The sequence below is a fragment of the Kogia breviceps genome, chromosome 1, assembly GCF_026419965.1.
Source record: "Kogia breviceps isolate mKogBre1 chromosome 1, mKogBre1 haplotype 1, whole genome shotgun sequence".
In the NCBI taxonomy this organism is placed as follows: Eukaryota; Metazoa; Chordata; class Mammalia; order Artiodactyla; family Physeteridae; genus Kogia; species Kogia breviceps.
Window position 1 is genome coordinate 118097224 of NC_081310.1, and position 22940 is coordinate 118120163.

The 22940-nt window shown below is 35.0% G+C and overlaps 1 protein-coding gene across 3 annotated transcripts in view; it reads right to left on the reverse strand.

Moving 5' to 3' along the window:
- Positions 1-659: 659 nt before the first annotated feature.
- Positions 660-22940, reverse strand: part of RSBN1 (round spermatid basic protein 1) — a 43095-nt gene continuing 20814 nt past the window's right edge. Inside the window, exons 3-8 of one of the 3 annotated variants that reach the window (XM_059060634.2) lie at positions 14822-14959; positions 14373-14515; positions 7292-7459; positions 5926-6034; positions 4811-5287; positions 660-2761 (exon numbers count right to left, since the gene is read on the reverse strand). In XM_059060634.2, coding sequence (XP_058916617.1) covers positions 4814-5287; positions 5926-6034; positions 7292-7459; positions 14373-14515; positions 14822-14959 — 1032 coding nt within the window. In that variant the 3' untranslated portion in view covers positions 660-2761; positions 4811-4813. Of the gene's footprint in view, positions 2762-4152; positions 5288-5925; positions 6035-7291; positions 7460-14372; positions 14516-14821; positions 14960-22940 lie in introns of those variants that run through there. The other 2 variants (XM_067042166.1, XM_059060618.2) reach the window with 2 other exon arrangements.

The following is a 22940-nucleotide window of genomic DNA, read 5'->3' on the forward strand; positions in this document are numbered from 1 at the left end:
GTGATTTCGGGTAATTTATTCAACCTAACAAACCTGTTTTCTCACCTGTATTATGCAGATTGTATTGTTACCTTCCTACTCAAGGCTGTGAGGATTAAATGAGCTACCCTCATAAAAAGTGCCCGGCCCTCAACAGTTACTCAAAAACATTGTTCCCTCCCTCTTCCTTTCCTAATCATAAACAAGAGCTATCAGTGCTTAGGACAGGTACCTCAATTAAAGAGTTCACACAAAAACTGATGAGGAAAAAATCCAGTGAGTTATGTCACTTAATACATCAATGATATCTGAAACGTCTATAAACCACCTGCATTAACTAACACTGCATGCATGTACTTTCAAAAATATCGACATCCCCAGAACAAAAATTTAAGATTATTCTCATAGGGATAAATCAACTTACGCAGCAAGAGGCGTTAACTGCCACAAATGCCAAGCATGGTTTTTCTTCTTCCCCCAAACTAACTGCCTCTCAATATGGATGAAATTTTCCCCCAGTATCTATGAACTTTCTTTAGGAAAGTCAAGATTTTCTAATTTTGTAATCTCTAATAGTACAAAATAATAGGGGACAGAGAAGGGAGGGACAAATACTTTAAAAACAGGTTCCAAGTAGCTAGAATTCACATGTGCTATTCATTTTGTCATGAAACATCAGTAAAGGACAAATCAGACTTTGTTTATTAAAAAAATACTTTACAGGAAAAAAAAAACTATGCATTCCATTGTCCTATTTTACAAAGAAATAGCTTAACAATTTAACACACTTAGACAGCTACAAAAAAGCACTGTGTTAAAAGGATTATTATTCACACAAATTTAGATTTAAGACTATTCATTAAAAACCTTTTTAAAACACTCATTAATGTCAATAAACTAAGGCCACAAAACGCAAATAGTCCGCCAGGCAAATTATACATTTCATCTATATGCAAAGACCTCTTAGATAAATTAAAGCCACAGGAAAAAAAGTCTTAGCTGCCAATCAAAATGGAGTTTAGTCACAGAAAACACTATTACATGAAAATTTACAACATGTGATAGAAGAAGTAGTACATAAGTATTTCTTTAGAGAGAATTGAAAAGTGCTATATTAAGAGACAGTGGTCTCAACTACATGCACAAGTGAATCCTAAAAGATGTATGAAGAAAATGGAAGGCCATAATATTTATGGAGAGATACTTGCTTTTAAAGCAACAAACTTTCAGGATGGGGATAGGTCCCTTCTGTGCTAAAGAAAAACATCTGTCTTATACATTTCCTCTACTTACTGCATGACCAATAAATATAGCTACAACCTGTTTTTTAAAAAATACTTAGCAGAAATATGAACCTCTGGCATGTACTAGTGAAAGGTTTTTTTAAAAAACTTGTAGCAATGATAAAACATTTACCAGAAAGACACAAACTCAATTATTCTAAAGATAAATGCAAATAAATTTTTAATGGAAAATACAGATGAAAATAAATGATCTAATAATGAACTAATAATAATCAAGAATACATGCACTAAGGGGTTTTTTGAATTTTGGTATCTTGTTCCTAAATTAGCTTTCATTCTAGACAATATTTATAGAGGGAAAGGCAATAAGCAAAAGTTTCTCCAGTCATTAAGCATGAACTTTATGCCTATTAAGACTGATGCAAGACACCTTTTCCTAAGGTTTAGTAAGTAATTTTATATGATAAGCCCCTTTTTCCCCCTACAAGAGCTTTTAATTAATATTAGTCTACTTTTATTCCAACTATCTCTACGGGGAAAGGGCACCTTTCAAAAGTCTTTAAATTCAAAATAATAAAGTACCAGTGAAACAAATTCTAAGTACTAAATTAGCAAATTAAAAGTACAATTAAGCCTAGGAATTCGTTTTTAAAGAGTTAAAAACTTTGGAAGGGAAATAAATATGTAGTTTTTATTATTATTGCTCTATGAATTTGGGATACTTCTTTGAATCATAATCCTACTCCTAGTGTATCTTGGTAATTATAGAATGACTTCTGGGGCAGGGGGAAGACTTTTCTCCTGATTAGTGAATACCATAAAATCATTCTAGTTACTAAGTTTACTCATTTACTGGGTCCTTTCCATAAGCACATTTTAAAAACATCCCTCTGCTCCACAAAATACTAAAACTTATAGCCATATTCTGCAAGTAATCTCAAAGAGCTGGCACAACAGGTAACATACCAAAAAAGGAAGATCAGCTTACATTTCAGTTACAACTTCACTGCCATCACTACTTTACAAGTCAGAAGACGCCAGATTGTTCCATGCCTCACTCCACCAAACCAAATAATTTAATGATTTTAGAAAAGTTGCTATCATTTGTATCACTAAACTAGGATACAGCTTTAAAGAAGTAAGAAACTCAAAACTTGCGCTTTTATATTCATCAGTCTTTAAAGCATGCTATTAAAATCTAATACTCACATAAGACATTCAGTTTCCAGATACATTACTAGCTAAATGTTTCTCTCTCAGTTCTATTGCAATTCTAACATACAATGAATTTATTAGTACATGATTTTAAACATTTTTATACTCTTTTAATATGTTATATTGGAGTTGAGGGTAGAATGTTTTATAAAAAGAAAATGGGGATTTGCTTTTGATTGTAGGTCTTTGCAGATCCGCTGGTTCCTGAGTGATTATACACAGTGATGGCTGTCAGGAGACAGTCTCCTTGTTTATTAGCAATGACCAGCTTAGATGACAGATGGCATCTGCTGGATGGCAAGTGGGAGATGGGGAGATCGGATCTTGGAAGACAAGAAAAAAATTTTAAGTGTTTGCTTTAACAACCTTTTTCTTCATGATTATTTTAAAAAGCAAATGTTGCCTGAGAAGAATTTTACTTTGCACAGCCTGGTAAAGCTCTATGAAATTCTTCTGGACAGAAAAACAAAAATAAGAAATAACCCAAACCCACATACTTTGTGATTAACCCCTTCCCCCTAAAATAACAAAACAACAAAAAACACCCTCAAAGGCAGGTGCCTTAAAAACTAGCCTTGATAAACCAGAATTTACCCTAAAATTTATACCCAAGATTTTAAAACACCCCCGCAATAATCACATTACTGTTCATACCATTCTAATTACCTTATTTACAAAGATAACTAAAACCAACATCACTTCCAATTCATAAATGGTTTACATTGAAATGTTTCTCTATTTGTCTTCATCCTTTTTAACAGAGAATACATACATATACATATATATAAGGAATAATACAGATTCTAACTAATCACTGCAGTATTTGCTGATGGTTACTTTTCTATCGGTTTACACAGTGACCTCTATACTTTGCTAATATGCATTTAACTACACAACAATATTGCACAAAGTAATATTTATATAAGATTTAATCTATTTCAGAATATTTTAGAGAAAATTCATATTTGATATTTCAAAAGATGCAGCTAAGTTTTCATGGTGACAGACATAATAAAGCAGCATCTTTTTTTGCCTATGTTAATGTAAATATTCCAAATCTCAACCTCCAGGAAAAAAAAAATCTCCAAATTGCACTATAACCAGGTAGATACAAGAATCTGGTCTTAGGTGTGGGGAGTACTCTTCCTTTAACAAACAAAAGGCCTATTGTATTATTAACTAAGAGAAAGTGAAATGTGTATCCCATTAACATTCTAAAATAATAGAAAGTTAAGACTACACTAGCTATATGAACTGTGCCTGTTCGAAAAAAATGGTTAAATACTCAGGCACTAATAAGGATTAGGCTACCTGAAACTCTAGGATGAAGTCTAGTGCCATATTCTTTATTAGACAGTAGCAACAGAGAGTAATAATAAATAAACCCAGGTATTCACCAGTTGAAACTGTGAACTGAAGTATCTCAACAGATCTTTATGATGAAGAGGTTGATGCCAAGTGACAAAAATAGTTTTTCCTAAGTTTCATGCACAAAATATGGCAGCCTCATCTGAAAGATAGGTATCATTCTCTAAGTTTGATACTCGTGATCAGTTTAGGAAGCAAAAGTATCCACACAGGATGTGAGGATGCTAGGAAGCAGAACAACAGAGTATCATGTCAACATTATCTATTTTACCCAAAATATCTTCCACAGTTACCATGTATTCTAGAAGAGATTAATGAACCATGGAGAATGAATGACCAAGGACTATTCATCTTTAGATATTTTTAATTGAAATATCCACTGGGCTTTAAATAACAGATACAAAAAAAGACAGTTTGGATCAGAAAGTGCTGTGCTTTCTCTTTTGTTAAGAAGTCAGAGAGCCACTGAATTCCTTAGAAACTATCTGTTCTTTACGGTTGGAACTAAATAACTGACTTGCCCATGTACAAGATGCAGGAATTCTTTCCTGCAACCTATGCCATTTTTACTGTAGAAATTGAATCTGTGCCATAAAAGCACAAGTAATAAACCATAAATCTGATCTTCTATCATAAAAACAGCAAATATGGCAAGAGACAAGGGCAAGATAAAATTAAAGGAAGTGAATTATTTACCAAATAAGAATCTGTTATTCCAGAGAATTCTCATTTTGATTTGAAGAAGAGATTGAATTGTTACCTCACACCTTAAAACAGAAAGTAGCAGCAGACCCACTATTACATACTGTACTAACGGGATAAGATACAACTCTTAACTTTGCATAATCTGTGTAAAAAAGATATGCTTGACATTTGTGGAATGTCATTTCTCTTTATAGAATTATAGGCAAGATTTCTCCAATAAAACTTAACTTAAGCCAGTTATAAAACTATAACTTCACATCAAAATTTAAAAAAGTTAAAAAACGTGTTTGAATATGTACATATCACACAGGAGTGCTTGAATGTTCCTGTAGATTGTGTTGCTGGTCAGAGTCCAGTCTACTTTCCACCTTTAAAACTGGAATAGGCTGAGTCATCTGATCTTGCTGTAGATTAAGTTCAGATGAAGGTGGGAAGGACGATGAAGCAGTTGTCAAAAGTTGCATCTCTGTGCATGTTTCCTCAGATTCAGTTTTTATTCTCACACACTGGGAGTCAACTTCTAATTCTCTCTTTCCAGTTAAATCACAGTCCACGTTAGAACTGCTTTCTGTGTTTTGAGAGGCTTCCACAACAGGGTGGTACTGTTTAAGCCTTATATGCCAGGCTAAGCTGCACACTGCTGACACTGTTTTGAACTGATGAATGACATTTCTAGGGATGAAGTAGATATCATTGTCACACAGCTGAATTCTAGCATAACGAATGCCTTCCCGCCTCATTTGGTTTAGTTTCGCTTCATCCACCCACTGCACACACTGAAGACAGGAAAAAAGTTGCATGAGATTTTAAAGTAAAATATGTAAAGATGTAGTCAATAAAATATTATAATTAGCCCAGGAAAACAGTAGGATCAAATTAAAGCTAAACAACACTGTATGATATACAACTTTCTAAAATTTCCTACAATTCTTGAGACACATTTTTCCTCATATTTTACTACATTTCTAGTAACAAAGTACAGGTTAAAATTAGGATGGCCTAGGGAATCATTTAAATAAGTATTTCAAAATGCAACTAAATATCAATATTCTTTGACCCACATAAGGGCAACATGTCTGCTCCTTCAGTGTCTTTCAATCTTCTGCAGGTGAGGACACGCAGGGCAATGGGGTTAACAGCTGAGACTGCTCATGGCCAGAACTGAGTTATCCTGGGCCCTCTGACCATCCCAGGCCCACCTGGCATCCCAAAGACTGAAGGATCTTAAGCATTCTGCTTGGGAAGCTCAGTTTTAATGATTTTCAACACCCTCCACAAACAGCCTTTAATAGTAATAAAATTAAGTTCACCATCCCATGTATCCAACTATAAGATAAAATGCAAAATTAAATAGGTATGGATACTTATTTCCAAAATCTCACTCAAAGAGTAATAAAAAAGCAAAAGTTATTACCTGGGAAACTGGAGGTTCATGAAGGTCCAACTGAAGTCTCTGTACAACATCAGTAAAATCCTCAGCATGAAAACAAATCACATCTTTGGTTATGCGAGGTTGGTCACTCCTAAGATTAACAAAATTAAGCTTCAGAAACAAGCATCTCATAATGGAAAATGATGACAAATTTCAATCTTCCCGTTCCTGGAACTGCTATACTAGCAAAGAATTAGATGCATAACTCCAAAGGACAAAGTATACATTTGTTTCTTTAGCAAATTAAAAAAAAAAAAAAAAAAACACCAATAAAGCATTTTTTTTCAAAATTAAAATTAGTTGTTATAAATCTAAAACATCGATGACTAAAAACAGTTTTATTCTAAACTAGATGCATTTGAATCTTCTAACCACTTTGCCCCACCATCTCCATGCCACCCTATAACGTCATTATCAGGATAGAAAGAAATGGACAGAATACATCTCAGCCACACAATTGTCGCACCTTCCAGCTTTCAAAGTAGAGAGGGGAAAAAAGCTAAATGACCTTTAACTTGAAATACTTAACCTGTGATTGAACTATAATTCAATCAAACTCTAACATCAGATCAAACTCTACAGTAATACTGAAGGCCCTGAAGGCATAAAAACAAAAAACAAAATAAAATACAGTTTTTAAATATGTTCTGAGCCTTGTTTAAACTGGGCCCCAACTGAGTGTAAAAGGGTGCAACCTCTATGAAAAACAGTATAGCAGTTCCTCCCAAAATTAAAAAACAAATTACCATATGATCTAGCAATTCCACTTCTGGGTATATACCCAAAAGAATGAAAGCATGGACATGAAGAGATATTTGTTCATAGCAGCCAAAAGGTGGAAGCAACCCAAGTGTCCACTGACAGATAAATGGACAAACAAAATGTGGCATATACATATAATGGAATACTATTCAGCCTTAAAAAGTAAGGAAATTATGACACATGGTACAATATGGATGAACCTTGAGGATATCATGCTAACTGAAATAAGTCAATCACAAAAAGACAACAACTGTTTGATTCCACTTATATGAGGTATTTAAAGTAGTCAAATTCATAGAAACAGAAAGTAGAATGATGTTTAACAGGAACTGGGGAAGAAAAGGGAGTTATTGATTAATGGGTACAGAATTACAGTTTTGCAAGATGAGAAAGTTCTAGACATCTGTTTCATAACAACATGAATATACTTAACATTACTGAACTGTACACTTAAAAATAGTTAAGATTTTAATTTTATGTGCATTTTACCATAATTTTTTAAAAACTGTCCCCAACCTTTCAAATTGAGTCCACATTTTCTTAAGACAACATTAACCAATCTTGCAGTTGAGTTCCATTAACTTACCATTCACCAAACTGTACAGCTTTCAAAACCCCAACAGCAGCCGTACTCTGCCAGTCAAACCCCTGACCTACATGATCAGCATGAGCTCTTGTCCTATCTTCAAAGAGGACTTCACGGGGTTCACTGGTCCGAGGTAGGTACTGGAGATTTTTAATTTCATTCATTGATCTGTAGTTGATTTGGTTTTGAAGCAAAGAGGGGAAAAAAAGTATTAACAGCAGTAAGGCAAAAAGTCTACTAAAATACCAAATTTTAAATAAGATGAGGGCTGAAAAGGTTCAATGATTTCGATCATCAGCATTTAACACGCTACAGTGTAATGCTGAATGTGATTACCTTCTTCTCTCAGTATGTCACAATAATATATAAGCTGTATCTTTGATTTGGCACAATTGTAGTGTTTGAATATATAAAATTTAGTTGTCTAGCAACAGAAAATACAACTCAGAGTTCAAAGCTGTATGTCTCTTTACTCTGAGTCATTTTTAAGTCTCAAAGCATTCTACTAGATTTAATTCAAGATGGCACCCTGAGCAATTACATGATCTCCTTCCACGTTAAAAGAGAAGTAAAAGGCTTCAAACTAACATGATAGGGGTGGGGGAGAATAGTGGGAGAATGGATGGGAGTATAGGTGAAACAGAACTGGCTATGAATTGATAACTGTTGATACTGAATACATGGGAATTTATTATATTACCTTCTGCTTTTTTATGTGCTCAAATATAATATGAATATGAAGCAACAAAGGAAATGCATTAGTGAATGAACAAGAGCAACACATTTCTGGAAGATGAAAAATGATTAAAAGTGTCGTGGACTAATGAAACTAAGCAGAGAAAGCCACAGGCCTAGACTATACAAGAAGGGAATGGTAGCTAAAGAGGCTAGAACGATGATAATGGACAGAAAGGAAGTAAGGTTGAGAAGGGAGCAAATGAAGTGAAATCTGCACATAAACCTGTCACATGCCACCCTAGTGGGAGAAATTTGGTCAGGCATTTGCCCTCATGCAGAAGACTGTGGGTGACCCACCAGCATCCATCTCTCATCTTAATTTCTCTGAAAGAACTCTGATTTTTATTAGGTATCTGCTCCTACCCTATATGGAACCTCATTCACAAGCTCCAGAGGTAAATCCTGATGAGTTCTGGCAAATTACACTAAGCTCATTCCCCTTGCCAGTGAATGATTTAGGAATGAGCATGAACTGATCGATTCTGGCTAGCAATATGAGAGGAAATCTGCTAAGAATTCTGCGAAGCTTCCTGGCTCCTAAAAAAGAAGTAAAGGACAATCTCTTCTTCTTTTAGATATAACCAGATCCAGATGTGATACCTAGAACAGCTATAGCCATCCAGCAACCATAATGGAAGCCACTGTAAATATAAAGCCTAGGAAAGAGAATGACAGAGGAGAGAAAAGGAAAAGATCTGTTTCCTTGATGATAGCACTCAGCCATTTGACTATATGGTGCCTAGGGTCAACCCCTCTGAACTTCTCGAAATACAGGATAACATTTTATTTTATGAACCAGTCTGAATCAACTTTGTTGCTTGTAACCAAAAGCATCCTGATAAACTTTCAGCCAAAAAAGTCCTGCATGTTCTTCTCTACACACATTGAACTTACCATATGAATAGAATTAACATAATCCTCTGGTATTTGGACATATCCTTTAATGCCCACTTCTATGCCTGTTAACTCTGAAGTGAAACCTATCTATTGACAAGCCTCACTGAAATATAAATAGAATGCCCAGTAAGCCCAATGTTGTGTTCCTAAATTCAAACAGGTCAACCAAGAATCACCAGATATGTGAAAACAGCCTACAGCGCCTGACAAAGACCAAAATATGCAATGCTGAAATGTTAAGGATTTTGTCAGAAGACAAAAGTCAAGTTAATGTCCCAAAACTGAAAGCAAAACAATAATAAGAAATATGAGGATAATCAAACTGAGGGATCTATTATTCAGCAGACAGTAGTTTCAGAAAGAAATAATAGTGAAAATGAAGAGATTACTGAAGCAACTAAGCAAGAAAAATTCCCAGAAATGAAAGGAGACAAGAATCTTTCAGTTTAAGGTACCCACCAAACAACAAAAAGGATTTAAAAATAAGAATTAAAAGCCCAAAGATGTATCATTATGAAATTAAGCTTCCAGAGAGGAAAAGAAAATAGGTTACTTACAAAAGAAGAATAATTACACTGGCATTAAGACTTCTCATAAACAATATTAGATACCAGAAGACACTGGGGCAATGCTAAAAAAAATCCTAAGAGAAAAATACATCCTCTGGACTACAGCTAAACTATCAATCATATTTAATGACAGAAAAAGATATTTTCAGACATATGATCACTCAATATCTTCCTTTTCGTAGAATATAACTTGAGTATGTGGTCAAGCAAGGAAAAGAAATAAACCCAGAAAGAAGACAACCACAGGTTAAGGCAGAAAAAACATCAAATGGTAGATAACTATGAAATAAGCTTTTCACACTGAAGTAAGAAAACACAGAGCTCCAAAAGATTTCCAGGTAAAAAGTGATGAGCTAGAGCAGACAGTATGATTGAAATTCTGCATTCTTGAGGGTATGATAAAAGCAAAGAATGCAATGTAACTACCAATATTCTCCCCAAAAAGAGGCTATATAAAAAAGCAACAGCCAAAAAAACAATAGCCAAAGTCACAGAGGAGAAGGTCAGTGTGATTCTAGAAAAAAGTAATGTATCTTAAGCAATAAACAGAATTGAAGATAATTAGGGATATGGTCAAGAGAAGTGTATGGTATCACCTCAAAAAAAGGCAATCAGAAACTACAGGAAGGACTTTCCTGGTGGCATAGTGGTTAAGAATCCGCCTGCCAATGCAGGAGACATGGGTTTGAGCCCTGGTCTGGGAAGAACCCACATGCCGCGGAGCAACTAAGCCCGTGTGCCACAACTACTGAGCCTGCACTCTAGAGCCTGCGAGCCACAACTACTGAGCCCGCATGCCACAGCTACTGAAGCCCGCATCCCTAGAGCCTATGCCCTACAACAAGAGAAGCCACTGCAATGAGAAGCCCGCACACTGCAACGAAGAGTAGCCCCCACTTGCCGCAAACTAGAGAAAGCCCGCGTGCAGCAACGAAGACCCAATGTAGCCAAAAATAAATAAATTTATATTGAAAAAAAAAAAAAAAAAGGAAACTACAGGAAAAACAGAATTAAAAAAAAAAAAATCAGCATGATCCAAATATGAACCAAGCTAAAAAGTGGCATGATTTTCAGTATCTAGGTGAAATACAGAAAAGAAAGATCCTTTTGTATATTATTCCTTTGAGTGATAACAAACCATTGGAACCTTAGAATATGAATATTAGCCTAGTAGATGGATCTGAAATAAACTTACCTACCCATAATATTTTAAATGCCATTTGTTGGCTTTCAAATATTAGAATACATCTATTGACAAAGCATATAAAGCCTAATTATGGTTTTAAAGCAGAATATGAAATAGCCTCAACAATGTATAAGCACAGCTGACAAAAAGTAGAAGGGAGAGGAAGAGGATAAAAAGTAAGGCTCATTTAACTATCTGGAGAACTCATAAAGGGAAGAAATCCCTATCTATTATACCAAGAAACTGACAAATTTCCTGTCAAACCCTTAAAACAAAACAAAATTTAAAAAGGCATTAAAAACAAATTGTTTTTGCCTCTGGTAAAAAGGTGTTTGCTTCTGGAGAGAAAGGTGGCCAGGATTTTTCATTATAAACCCTACTATACTGTTTGATGTTTTAAAACTCTGTGCATATATTTCTTTAACTCTAGAGTTCATAAATTTAAAGATCATCTTCATTAGCAGTGCCCTGGATAACTAGACAGCTTCTCACATTAATTCCATCATTTTCAGCAACAGGACATTCTCATTAACACAAAAAGATGACATTACTTTTTAAGTTCTGATGTATTCACTCTAATTCAAAGTGCTTTTGAGTGCCCCTCTTAAGAATATTTAATCCCAATAGAAATAAAATTTGATAGCACCTCAGATTAGTTGAGAAATAATAAATTATTAAACAAATGATGTTGCTACAACCACCTAATTACTTGGAAAGAATGTCAAACTAAATTTCTCCCTCTATACTAAAATCAATACCAAGTAGATAAAATATGTAAATACTGAAATCACGGATGTACTAGGAGAAAATGTAGGTATTTTATAACACTAAATGAGAGAAGGCCTTTCTAAGTTTGCCACTAAAAAAGAAACCTCAGAGGAAAAGACAGATCTGACAACATACAAATAAAACTCTCTGTGAGTAAAGAAAAAAGAAACTGAAAAAAATTATGAGTAAAGTAAAAACATAAGCTAAAAGAAAAAAATGAGAAAAACCTGTAACATAAGAAAAAAAGTTAATAGTTACAATACATAGGGATTTTTACAAACGAAAAACATCCCAATAGAAATGAGTAAAGAAAATTAAGAGGTAATCACAAAAGAAGAAATACAAACGCCTCAAAGAAAAACAAATTAGAATAACACATTAACACATTTTTGTACAATCAGATCAACAAAGTTAAAGAGAATGTTAGTGGAGAGTACAGGGGAAAGGGTACTATTTTACTATACGGGTGGGAATATAAATTGGTACATTTCTGGAAGTCAATTAGAAATGTATATATGCTTTGAGCCTTTAGTAATTTCCACTAAGAAAATAAACATGCACATGCACAAAGATATTATCTACTTACCTACCTATCAACCAACCACCCAGCCAGCCACAATCAATGATGTGCCATACATGTTTAACAAGTGGCTTTAGGGGGGGAGATGGCTCATTTGTAGCTGACATGCTGATCTGTATGGTATAAATACTCACAACATGGCCAATTTCAAACTACTAATGTGACCTCACTCAATGTGGAATTGCGAGGCTAATAATGCCCTGTAAACCAGTACAAACTGGCTCCAGCACACCACTGTCATGTCTGTCAAAATACCATTTATATTGAAAAAAATGGAAACAATTTACACTAATAAAGATTTGGTTAGGGCTTCCCTGGTGGCGCAGTGGTTAAGAATCTGCCTGCCAAAAAAAAACGAAAAGAAAAAAAAAGGGCTTCCCTGGTGGCACAGTGGTTGAGAGTCCGCCTGCCAATGCAGGGGATACGGGTTCATACCCTGGTCCGGGAAGATCCCACATACTGCAGTGTGGCTAGGCCCGTGAGCCATGGCCGCTGAGCCTGCGCGTCCGGGAGCCTGTGCTCCATGACGGGAGAGGCCACAACAGTGAGAGGCCCGCGCACCGTAAAAAAAAAAAAAAAGAAGAAGAAGAATCCGCCTGCCAACGCAGGGGACACAGGTTTGAGCCCTGGGCCAGGAAGATCCCACATGCCACAGAGCAACTAAGCCCTGCGCCACAACTACTGAGCCCGCGCTCTAGAGACCACGCACCACAACTACTGAAGCCTGCATGCCTAGAGCCCATGCTCTGCGACGAGAAGCCACCACAATGAGAAGTCCGTGCACCGCAAAGAAGAGTAGCCGCCGCTTGCTGCAACTAGAGGAAGCCAACGTGCAGCAATGAAGACCCAAAACAGCCAAAAATAAATAAATAATTTTTTTTAAAAAAGAAAGAACTGGTTAAATAAATCTTGATACAACCATACAGTCAAAACTACAGTCATTTAGAAATGATGATATGGCTGCATCTTAATAACACGTAAACCTACCCCCCCAAAAAAAAACAAGTTTTAAAGTAAACATCATGTAAAGAATGAGTTAATCTGTGTAAAAAGAAAATTTATGAGTATATATGGACCAAAATTTGAAAGATTAATGTGCCTAAATGGGTGGGATTATAGATATTTTTTGCCTTTTTACTTTTTTCTATTATCTTTTTTTTTTACATTTATAATAATCAGGAAACAAACAATGGTCATTTCCTTTTGGGTAGGATTATAAAATAATAAATGTATACAATACTTAAGAATTTAGAATATCAAGATTCATCATCATGATGTACAAAAACTGCTATGGGCTAGCAATGTATAGAAGTTTTGGTTTACTGCCATGTTCTACCATGCCATCACCTTGCATTCATAAATAGTTTTTACAAAGTATTTTCTATCTCAAGTACCTAAGGTTATTCCATACTTAGCTCTAGTATTATTCTCCTATGAGCTTTAAGGTAAGGTCTAGCCTAGTCCATTAAAACTCACTTTTGGGTACTTATTTTGAGTTGCTATTTTTTAAGTTGCTAATTTTCAGTCCCATTAAATAAGATTTTTTTCATAGTCCTAGAATAAGTTAATCTACACTTGTTTTAAACAAAATAAATTTTGTCTCAAACAATGTTAGGCCAATATGAATTGCTGTAGGAGAATATATCATTGGTTTCATTCAGTAAATACTGATCACTTGCTATGTTAATGAAGACAGAGAAGAATTAGACTGTCCTCAAAAAGGTTAAAATTTATAGTAAAAACCAAAAACATGTAAACAGATCATTAATGAACAGAATGATGTGTGAGCACAGAGAAGAGAAAGACTAAGTCTAAGGGAACAAAGAAAAGCTTCACAAAGAAGTGACATCCAAGTTAAGTTTTGAAAATTTGTTAAGAGTTTGCCAGGTAGAGAGGAAGATGGAGGAGGGGATGCCATTCCAAGTAAAAAGAGCAGTGCAAAAGCACAGAGTTGTGAAAGACCATGGTTTGGAAACTGAATTCGGTATAACTGGAGCAGACTAAAAGCAGATACACCTAGAAGAGATACTGACAGGGCCAGATTAGAAAAGATCCTTGTAAACCACACAAAGGAGTTTAGACCTTTATCTCACAGGCAGTTAGGACCCAGGTTTTAAGAAAAGAAGTGAAAATTAAATTTGTTTTTTGGAAGGATGCCTCACTCTGGTAACTGTGTAATGAGTTCACTGGACTAAGGAACTGATGGCTGGAAGATTTACTTAAGATAGCTCTTCAAATAATTTAGAAAAATGGTTTTGAAACTGTGCTCAAGTCTCAATCATCTCTATAAGCAACTAACTAAAAAAAAGTGCTTCTGCTTATTTGAGAAAAATAAATGTTTACCGTCGTCTTTTGAAGGGTGACTTTGGCATATCTGCTGTAGGGATCATCTGCTCTCCTGGCCTTACCCACATGATAGGCCCATCATCACTCTGGGACCTACACTGGAGTCGAAGGCTAGAAAGTGTACCCCAGGGCAAAGTCATCTGGAAGTCAGAAGAATAAGTCACGTTAAAAAAAAATTTTAGACTATTTACAAGTTAACCTCTCACACCCAAAAGAAAGCTCTAAGGAGGTTATTTTGTGTGTGTATGAAGAAAAAAATGTATTAGACAGTAATTTATATGTAAAAAAGAATAATTGAAGTTAAGTATTTTACACCAATAATTTTCTAAACATTTCTATTCAAAACATTGGATAAAAAAATTTTGATAAGATTAGCTTAAAACGTTTTAATGGAAAGTGTCCATTTAAGTTATGATCAGAACTTTAATAACCTGAAAAACACTCACTTTCAGAAATGGTGATTCTTCTAACATATCAAGGAACTCTGGGAAATAATCACCAACTTCTTCATCTACTGCTCCAACAAGACTTATCTGCCGCATAGGACCTGCTCGGTAGGTGCCACAGCAGTATGTCCTGTTGACCTGAGATAAAATGAAAGAGGAGGGAGAGAGGACTGAAGTACACTATAACATAAGAATCAGGATAGGGTATTGTTTCCAATGTTGCTATTTCTTCTACATACTAAGAATTCAACGGTCAGTACCTTGGATAAAGTCAATAGTTACAGAAAGGCACCCTAGCACACTGACAAATACATTGATATATGAACCATAAACAGAAATTTCACGGTGAAAGTTAGTCCATGGTCCAACGTCTCAAGGAAATACTGAAAACATTAAGATAAACTTCTCTGAGAATGATGATTTTTGAACTTTGTAAACACTTTAAAGTGATCTTTATTAGGAAAAAAAAATCAGTAAATAAACAGTTAAAACTGACAGGGCAGGGAAAAAAAAAAAGACTATTGTCAAATTAATCTTTCATATTCATTTTGTACTCCCTAGTTCGAAAGCCTTCACATCAGGCCGACGCCAGGTTGACTGTTATTAAATCCAATCTCCCAGTACTTCCAATATAAGATCCTCCACCCTAGGCAGGCTGATATTTTTCTCTAACCAACTTATGCCATACTTGTATCTATCTGTAGTGATTTTTCTCTTGAATCTGCCCTTCTTGGAATGTCCTCTTTTCTGTCAACCTAAATCTTAACTTTCAAAGATCAGTTCAAGATTTTTCTTCTGAAAGCCTTCCTGATCTCCCTTCATAATATAATGTTACCTGCAAGCATAGACATTTTCTCTGTATCAACTCTAGTAAATTTAGGGCATATTCTATACAAATTTGAGGCCCAGAAAATCCTAACTTTCAAACAGAATCTACCAATTGATTCAATACAAGCTGATATTATTCTTCTAGTCATTTTCATGTATGTTCTTAATATTCCTACCTCCAATTCGGAATGAATGTTTCTCAAATGTAGAGACAGATCCTGTGCATACAGATGATGAGACTAAAAATGCTGGATTCTAACCAGGATTTCCACCTTGGATCAGTAACCTAGCATTTTCTACCTCAGGTAAGATGCAGATTAGGTTGAAAAGCCTAACATATAATTATACTTTTAAATGGTGGGTTTCTACTGAACAGTCAAAAAAAAATTTTTTTAAGAATCACTTCTTACTGTTTCAAATACCACCTCTTTTGCCTCAACAGAAAGCATAAATGACCGTCTAGTATTTCTTACACAGTTCCTTAGTGCTAGTTTTTTAGCAGCATTTTCAGAATCATCCCAGTTTTTTTTTCCATAGACAATTTAATGTCATCCCACACATACACACACATCAAAAAAGGTCTGAGATCTTGTTATCAAATAGCAGAGATTTCTTAATTCCTTACAAATCTTTCCCCAAAAATCTCCTTAGGTGATCCTTAAACAGCAACCGCCGAGGCCAGAATTACCTTGCATATATTTGTATGAATTACCTTCCATTCGTTTGTATGATCATCATGCTGTTATAAAAGCCAGGGGAGGCAGTCTGGGAAAGAGGATGATTATGGGATATAGAGATAAGGAAGTTTTTCTAAGTAAGAATTATTCTAACCTTTCTAAGCCAAGCACCCTAAAACAACTAAAGCAGAATTTAACTTTAGTACAAGTTCTAGGAATAGTATGCTTTCAGAGCTAATAAAAGAAATACCAGTCTCCTCCAAATACCTCCCCCAACTATTCCCAATTATCAGAAATTCCTTCCAACAAAGGCTTTCAAGCTATGTGGTAAATGTCCTAAAAATGTGTCACAATTTAAATCTCACATAACTTAAGAGACCAATCTTGAAGAAGTACACACTGCCATGTGGTAGTTTTCACCAACTTATGTGGCCTACTAGCTTTGAGACTATACAACTCTTAATGATTAATTTGAAGGAATTCACATTACTTTAAATTCTGCACACAAAGTTAGACTGAATTAACATTTTTATACAGTACTACAAGATTACCTAATTTAAGTACCACTAAATTCAATAGCACTGAACTCGAAGACAACGTAAAAATGCAAACACCTAGGATAATTAATAAGTGACATGAATAAATATAAAGCATCCTTTCCTATTTGGAAAGAGAAAGTAAACCTGAAGAGGAGAAATTGATGAATTTATGTTTGCTGAGTCTAGAAATAATCAGCCATTCAATTGTGGTCCAAAAAAAGGTAATAACAGTAAAGCTGATTAACAGTAAAGCTGATTAACAGTATCTATCACTTGTATAAAATAATTTAACAAATGTTAATGTTTGTGATGTATTTAAAAAACTAACAGCACAAGTTAGAAGATGGACAACACTTATGGCCAGAAATTCAACATGTACCAACTGTGTGACACTAATGCCAAACAAGCAAATTACTAATTATCCCCCAGTGTCTATTCTAATCCCCCCCCCTTTTTTTTTAAGTAACAGAACTTCTTGGGCATATAGCTGCTTGGCAGCTAAGTGTGGTCTGTGACTAAGTTCTGAACAATGAGATGTTAGCACAAGTCACATATGCAATTTCTAGAGCATATGTAATTAAGTGGCTTGCTCTCCATTTCCTCTTTCTCTCCTCTGAGGGCTAAGTTCAACCATGCACATGACAACGCCAAAGGAAATGGCAAAACTTAAAGAATAGAAGGAAAGGAGAATCCTAGATGACATCATGGAACAGAGCTGCTTACCTCTGGGCTTGTTACTTGAGAAAGAAACTTATTTTGTCCTAGCTACTGTATGTGTGATCTCTTTGTTACAGTGGTTTAGCCTATATCTTGTATACTTTGTACTAAGGGAGGCAATACTCTGTATTGCACAGATGACATCTGGAGCATCATCTCCTGCTCTGGGCTTAAAAAAAAAGTCTATTACAAGAGCACACCCGAAAGAGAACAATCAAGATGATTAGTGACTTGGAAACCATACAGATTGGAGGAAGAGTGATGAAATTAAAAATATTTCAAAGGTATATGAAATGATTAAAGTGGGGACACAATAATCTTCAAATACTTGGAAGCTTATCACAGAAGAGTAGACTTATATAGCCTTAAATAAAGAACAAGAATTACAGGAAAGCCAGTATCATTCATTTAATAAGTTTACTGTATATTATAGGCAGACACTGTCCTAAACACAAATACAGCAAACCAGACCCATACTTGGCCCCTGGAAATTTACAGCCTAGTAGAGAGAGGCATATACTACACAAATATTTAATTATAAGCTGTGACAAGTCTTCAGGCACTTGTAGGACACTATAAAAGAGAACATGGGATGCTGATCTAAGGGATAAACTGTTCCTCAAAGTAACACTGAATTAAAATCTGTAGAACAAGTTTAACGGAAATAAAATCCCTTAAGCATCACCCTTTCCAGGGTCTAGAAAAAAGCTAATGATGCTAAACACAGAAAACAAAAGAGAAAAACGAAGATGAGACTGGAGAAACAAGCTGTGGCTGGATTATGGAAAGCCTTGAAGACCACATTAAGAATTGGGGGAATCACTGAAGGATCTAAAGTAGTAAAAGGAAAGTTAATAGATTTGCCTTTGTTTTTTTAGCGGGGTGGGGGGCTTGGGGTTTGGTTTTGTTTTTGTCTTCTCAACAGGACACTGAAAGAGAAATGACTAGTTAGGAGGTTTCTGTAATATTCCAAATAAGAAACAACCAACTAAGCTAATATCAGTGGAGTTCATTTTTTAAAGATTTGAAAAATAACCATAAGATAAAATTGTAAGGACTTGGAGAAAGTTAGATATGATAGAGAAGAGAAAGGAGTGTCAAGGATGTCTTGCAGGTTCTGCCCTTTGCAACCACATAGAGAAAGCACTCTTCCTACTGGAGGAGAGGACCAAATTTGGGTGGGGAGGTGATATCTTCAGTTTGGGACATAATGAGCTTGAAGTGTGTAGTAGGTGAAATAACGGCTCCCAAAGATATCCAGGTCTTAATCCCTAGAACCTGTGACTGTTATCTTATATGGCAAAAGGACTTTTCAGCTGTGAATAAATTAAGAATTTGGAGATGGCAAGATATCCTGGGTTATCCAGGTGAGCCCAAACGTAATCACAGTTGTCATAAGGAAGCAGAGGGAGATTTCACCACAGAGAGAAGGTGACTTGGTGATAGAAGCTGAGATTGGATTGATGCACTTTGAAGATGGAGGAAGGGACCACAAGCCAGGAAATACAGATGGCCACTAGAAGTGGGGGGGGGGGCACAAAACAAAAAACAAAAACCCCACAAAACAAAAAAACAAGCAAACAAAAAGATTCTCTTTCAGAGCGTTCAGAACTGTAAGAGACTAAATTTTTGTTGTCTTAAGGTACTATGTTTGTGGTAATTTGCTGAAATCAGAAGAGATGGGTACTGAGGATACAAATCCTAGTCATTGTCAGTAACTGGAACTTTAGTATTAAAAGAGACCTAACTAGAGAAAATACGGAGTCCAAAGAACAGGGGTCTTGGAAAGCTCCAAATTAAAAAAAAAAAAAAAAAAAAAAGGAAAAAAGGAAAGTTGACAAAAAACAACATAAAGGAGTTGTTAAGTGGTCAGAGAGGTTCAAAGAAAACCAAGAGAGCACAGTATCATGAAAGTCAAAGTAAGAAAATACCTCCGGAGGAATTTGGTCAAAATGCTGCCGAGACTTCTAGTAAGATGAATATATAAAATGCCCACTGGTGACCTTAGCAAGAGATGTTTCAGAGAAATTGAGGGCAGAAACCAAACTGATGTGGAGATATGAGGAAATGGAGACAGCAAGTGTAGACAATTCTTTCAAGAAGTTTGGATGTGAAAGTAAGAAGAGTTTGTAGTTAGAGGGGGAAATAGTATCAAGGAAGAATTAAGATGGAAAGACTGAGCAACTCTTCATAGGTTGTATAAGCTTTCACCATCAATATAAGAAAGTATGTATTGCCCCATAACCCCATTAACAGATGTTATAAAATTTGGGGAGTTTTACAAATAAGTAAAAACTGGCATCTTAGTAGTTTTAATTTCATTTTCTTAGAAATGAAGTTGTATATCTTTTTAGATAAGAGGATTAAAGGGCCATTTGTATTTCTTTTTCTGTGAAACGTCCATTTACAATGCTTGCTTATTTTTATACTGTGTTGCGAGTATTTCTCTTATCTATTTCTAGAGCTCTTTATAGTTTAGGAAGGTTAATTCTCTGTCGGTGATATGAATTTGTCTTTTGACCTTGTTTACAGTGATTTTTGTTTTTGTTTTGGTCATAGTTAGAAAGACCTTTGCCACTTCAAAGTTATAAAAGAATTCTTTCATGTTTTCTTATATTTATGTCTCCATTTTCTACATTTAAATCTTTGATCCCATTTGGAATTTACTGCGGTATACAGTGATATGAATACTAAGATAAATTCTAGATATCCTGATGTCCCAACACTACCTTCTCTTGCCACCAATGATTTGAGATGCTATCATTTTTATATATCACATGCCTGTATGTATTTGGGTGTATTTCTGGACTTTTCTGCTTCACTGAACAATGTTCATAAATTAGTATACACTTATTTAATAATTAAATCTTTAGAATGTATTGGTATCTGATAGGGCACTCCTCCATCACTGTTTTTCTTTTTCAAAGTTTTCCTGGCTGTTCTTGTCTGTTTATTTTTTCATATAAACTTCCAAGTCAGGTGACTGGCCCAGAACAAAACAACTATTGGTATTTTTATTGGGATTATGTTCAACTTATAATTTAGGGGAAATCGTCATTTTGATATTGGTTCTTCTTAGTCCAGGAATGTGCTATATCTTTCCATTTATGTCTTCTCTTGTGTGATGTTTTAATGCTAATGCAAAGAGTTTGGTAAAGGTGAAGAAGACTGCTAGTTAAACAAGGCAGACAGAACATATGATGTATTTATATTCCTTATCAAAACCCCACTCAAGAGAGAGTAAAATAGAAAGGCTATAAATTCCAGAAGCTCAAACAGAACAGAAGCAAAAATGATAGATACAAGCTATCAAAACATTTTTTGAAGGTTAAAAAAACGTACAGGGGAATTAGCAGACGGAAAACTTTGAACACTGAGTACCTGTATAGAAGATACCCAAAAAGCAAGTTCGTGCTACAAAATTATGGAAAGGCTAAGTATCACAGAAGGTGGGGAACCAGGCACAGAACTAAAACAATAAAACAAAAGAGACGGGTTTGAAATCTGTTTAAGAATCAGTCAGACCCCTCTACTTACTTACCTTCCCCCTCCCCCTCCTATACTCTTTCTTATCTTACCTATTTTGTGGAGGAAGTTAACCAGAAGACTATAGAAACAAAAATACCAGGCACAAGTATGGAAGAGACCCAGTATACTGAAAAGAGGGAATTAAAATTCCATATATTTTAACGATGAAATCACCTACCTACTTTTATAGTTCAGCTCCAAGAATTCTAGCACACAAGCATATAAGCTACTCTGCTCCTCTGGCAAAAATGTGGTGGATTCTCAGCTGTAAAAATTAAAAGCCCCAAAGAAAAGACCTCTAAATGCTGATATCAGGAGCTTTTCTACAATGATATGGCCAGATTCCCTACCCAGTCATCAAATGATAAGTCCTATTAGCTCTGTTCACAGAGTTTCTAATCAGTTTTGTACTGACTCATATTTAAATATAAACAGATCACCAGATGTTTGAAGAAAATAACTAACATAAACAGAAGATTAAGACAAGCAAAAACGAACTTGATGAAACAGAGACACCTTAGAGCATAAAAGAAAATTTCAAAACAAGTATAATTAATATCATCAGAGAGATCAAAGAAGATATTGCATCCATGAAATAAAAACAGGAAAGTTATTTTTTAATGAAAACAACAAAAAATAAGAACAAACTCTTAAATTCAAAGTATTACAGCCAAAATAAATCAACAGGAGAAAAAGAAGATAGTAAAATCTCCCCAGAAAGTAGAATAAAAAGACAAAGAAAAATAAAAGGAACAATAAGAAAATTAAAGGTTTAGCCAGGAGGCCTAACACCCAACTCAAAAGTTTTAGAAAAAAAAGACAGGAAAACTGAGGTAAGGAAATTAACAAAGAAATAATAGAAAATTTATCCAAACAGAAGGCTATGCATTCCCACGTTGAAAAAACCTAAACGTTCAACAGAGTGAATTTTAAAACGACTCATTCCAATGAGATCTGAGAAAATCACAGAGGTTGCAGGTAGCTTTCAACTACACTGGTGATGCTTTATGTCTTGAGCCAGGTGTTAAGAACACAGGTGTTTGTTATTATTCTTTACCCCTCTTTATATGTCGGAAATATTTAATAAATTAAAAATCAAAAAACAAACAAACAAAAAGACCCATCTAAAGACACATTATTCTCAGTGTTTTGAAATTTTATAGGAAAGAGATTTTGAAACTTCCAGAGAGAAAAAAACAGGACAACTTGACACTGGATTTCCCAGTAGCAACACTAGAAGCTTAAACAAAGACAGTGGAGTAACACCTTTATAAATCTGCAGAAAAATGACCTCCAACCTAGAATTCCACACCTATCTGAATTACCAATCCAATGTAATGGTAGAAGAAAGTCTTTTCACACATGTGAGGTCTCATTTGAGTCACTGAAATGAGGCAACAGAATAGTCATGGAATCCCAGAAGAGGAAAAAAAGGCAAACAGAAATCCCAGGATATACATGAATAGGATACGTGGGATATATACAAGATATATCAATACATCTAAGGATAGACCTCTAAATATATTCTTACTTCAACACAGTAATATTACAAAACTGTAAACATGTTAAATGTCCAAAAACAGGAGAATAAAGTGACATAGTCACAATACAAAAAAAAGATAGTGGTTAAAATGAATGAACTAACTAGAATTACATGTATCAACATAATTCTCAAAAGCAATGTTGAACCAAAGCAACCTGTAGAATGATACATGCAGTATACTATTTATAAAGTGTTAAATCACACAAAATTGTTATATACAGTTTATACATTCATACATGCATAGAAAACTATTAGAAGATATACAGAAATGATAAACCTCATATTCA